The sequence below is a fragment of the Echinops telfairi genome, unplaced genomic scaffold (genome assembly GCF_000313985.2).
Source record: "Echinops telfairi isolate 266 unplaced genomic scaffold, ASM31398v2 ScPeMD7_5868;HRSCAF=6743_1, whole genome shotgun sequence".
In the NCBI taxonomy this organism is placed as follows: Eukaryota; Metazoa; Chordata; class Mammalia; order Afrosoricida; family Tenrecidae; genus Echinops; species Echinops telfairi.
This window is the reverse complement of record NW_022109768.1, coordinates 3,296,504-3,298,506: the sequence shown is the minus strand read 5'-3', so window position 1 is coordinate 3,298,506 and position 2,003 is coordinate 3,296,504. Positions and strand designations below refer to the sequence as shown.

The window sequence follows — 2,003 nt, the reverse complement described above, 5'->3', positions numbered from 1 at the left end:
CTCTCATTTACACTCCAGCCCTACCTCACAAGCACCCGAAGCTTATCTCCAATGTCTGGACTTTTTGGTTCCATCTGGGCCCCACAAAATGACGTGTATGAAAATTGCTGCCCCATCAGTCCCACCACAGAACATTCGACTCACATGGAAAACCAGGCGGTCATGTGCAAGGAGTACTATCCGGGCTTTAACCCTTTCCGAGCCTCCATGGACCTAGACATATGGACCACCACAGCCAATAGAAACACCAGCTTCCCGCTGGCAAGAGACCCGAGCTACTGTGGGAATGTGTGACAGGAATTTGATTTTCCAACAATGTGAATAAAGATGTTTGTGTTTGGATTACTAGTGTGTAAACTGGTTGTTGAGATAGATGATGACATTGGTGGATATTTTGGCACTTTTATATGAAAATAAATTTTTTTTAATGAAATATATATGCTGTCTTTTTCCACAAGTAACACATCGTGCATTTCAAGATGAGTTGTACATTGAGTGCCACAAAACTGTAGAACATTTTCTTCATCCTTAATTTGCCGTCCACCCCAACCTCTCCTGTCATACCCCTAAGGATCCATTAATCCAGTTGCTGTCTCTGTAGACTTACCTATCCTGGATTTCATATGGAGAAAAATATTAAAAACTAGAGCAAATTAAAATAGGTCATAAGGGAGATCAAATGATAGGGTGCTAAATTCTAACCTGACTGCATCTGCAACAATCCACTTTCCATTCGGGGTGAAAGCAAAGCTGGTCATAAGGAATTCACCAGGGGCTTAATCCATGTGCATTTCCCCTTCATTTTCAACAAACAGCTTTAAGTGGGTCAAAAGGGAGATGAAATGACTACATTTTGACTTACTTTTGACTTACCGTGCCTGCCGTAGTTGATGTTCCGGTGCTCTGATAACAGGGCTAGAGTATGATGTGAAGAGTCCCCAGAGGTGGGATCCATGTGTGGACCTGCAATTGGAGTTTGGTTGATTCTTTTTTCATTCCTCCCTGATGGAACTGGCAGCTGATGTTGAGAACTGCTTGGTGAAGGGCCCTTCTCCGTCTGGTTCGGTGGAAGGGGCAGATGCGCTGGGCACAGTTCTTGGCAGAATTATGACAGGAACACTCCATCATGCAAGTCACCGAGGCAGCCACACCACAGCGACGTTCTGGGAAGTGGCTGGTTTCCTTCTGAAAGCAGGGATGCCCCAAGCGGCGAGTAGTTGGGGGCTGGTGAGGTGGCCGATGCCTTGTATCTGCTAGATAGTGACTTGACAAGCCGTGTTATGGGAGAATCTCTGCCTGAGTAAGCTTTGAAAACATTTTAAACTTGTCATGGAATCTCGTTTTTACTTACATATTTCTGAAGTCCGTAAGCAGTGGAGTGCTAGGTTTGTTTGCTTTGGGTTTTATTAGAAGCCCAGAGAGAGTTCTCTCCTGCCCCAGTCACAACTAGGCAGTCCACTCGATGGCCGTGGGTTTGGGTTTTGCTTACCTCCGTGCAGCCTCACAGCATGGGAGCCAAAGTGATGGTGCTCTACGTGGACCGCTCCCCTAGACGGAGTGGGTGTGCCCTTTGCTCCCCTTCCCAACGGCGTCAGTGTTCGGTGCCCCAGGGGCTGAGTGAGCTTCGGCTGCACAGTGGAGACCCACCCCCTAGTGGGCGCCATGGAATCCCCGAGAGCTTGACAGAGCAGCAGACAAGGAACCTGCGTTGTCCTCCAGACACGCACAGGGGTCGGCACATCAGACATAGCCTGCGACCTGCTTCATGAGGTCCCTAGGCGCACAAGAGGGTTCCTGGTGGCATGGTTATGAGGTATCAGTGATTTGCACACACCCAGCTGCTTTTGAAAGACGTGTCAGTCCGTTTCCATCCAGACGACAGCCTGGGAAACCCTATGGTGCAGTTGTTCTGTCCTCCATACTCTGGATCAGAATAAACTCCATGGTAACAGGTGGTACAAGCTGTTTACCTTCGACCATTAACCAAATGGGGCTTCAGACTT

At 48.1% G+C, this 2,003-nt stretch overlaps 1 protein-coding gene across 1 annotated transcript in view; it reads left to right on the top strand.

The window, feature by feature from the left end:
- The window catches only part of LOC123522350 (transmembrane protein 131-like), an 11,827-nt gene extending 11,533 nt beyond the window's left edge, over positions 1–294 (top strand). Inside the window, exon 5 of the mRNA XM_045295800.1 lies at positions 120–294. Within this exon, the coding sequence (XP_045151735.1) occupies positions 120–294 (175 nt within the window). The remainder of the gene's footprint in view (positions 1–119) is intronic.
- The last annotated feature ends 1,709 nt before the right edge of the window (positions 295–2,003 follow it).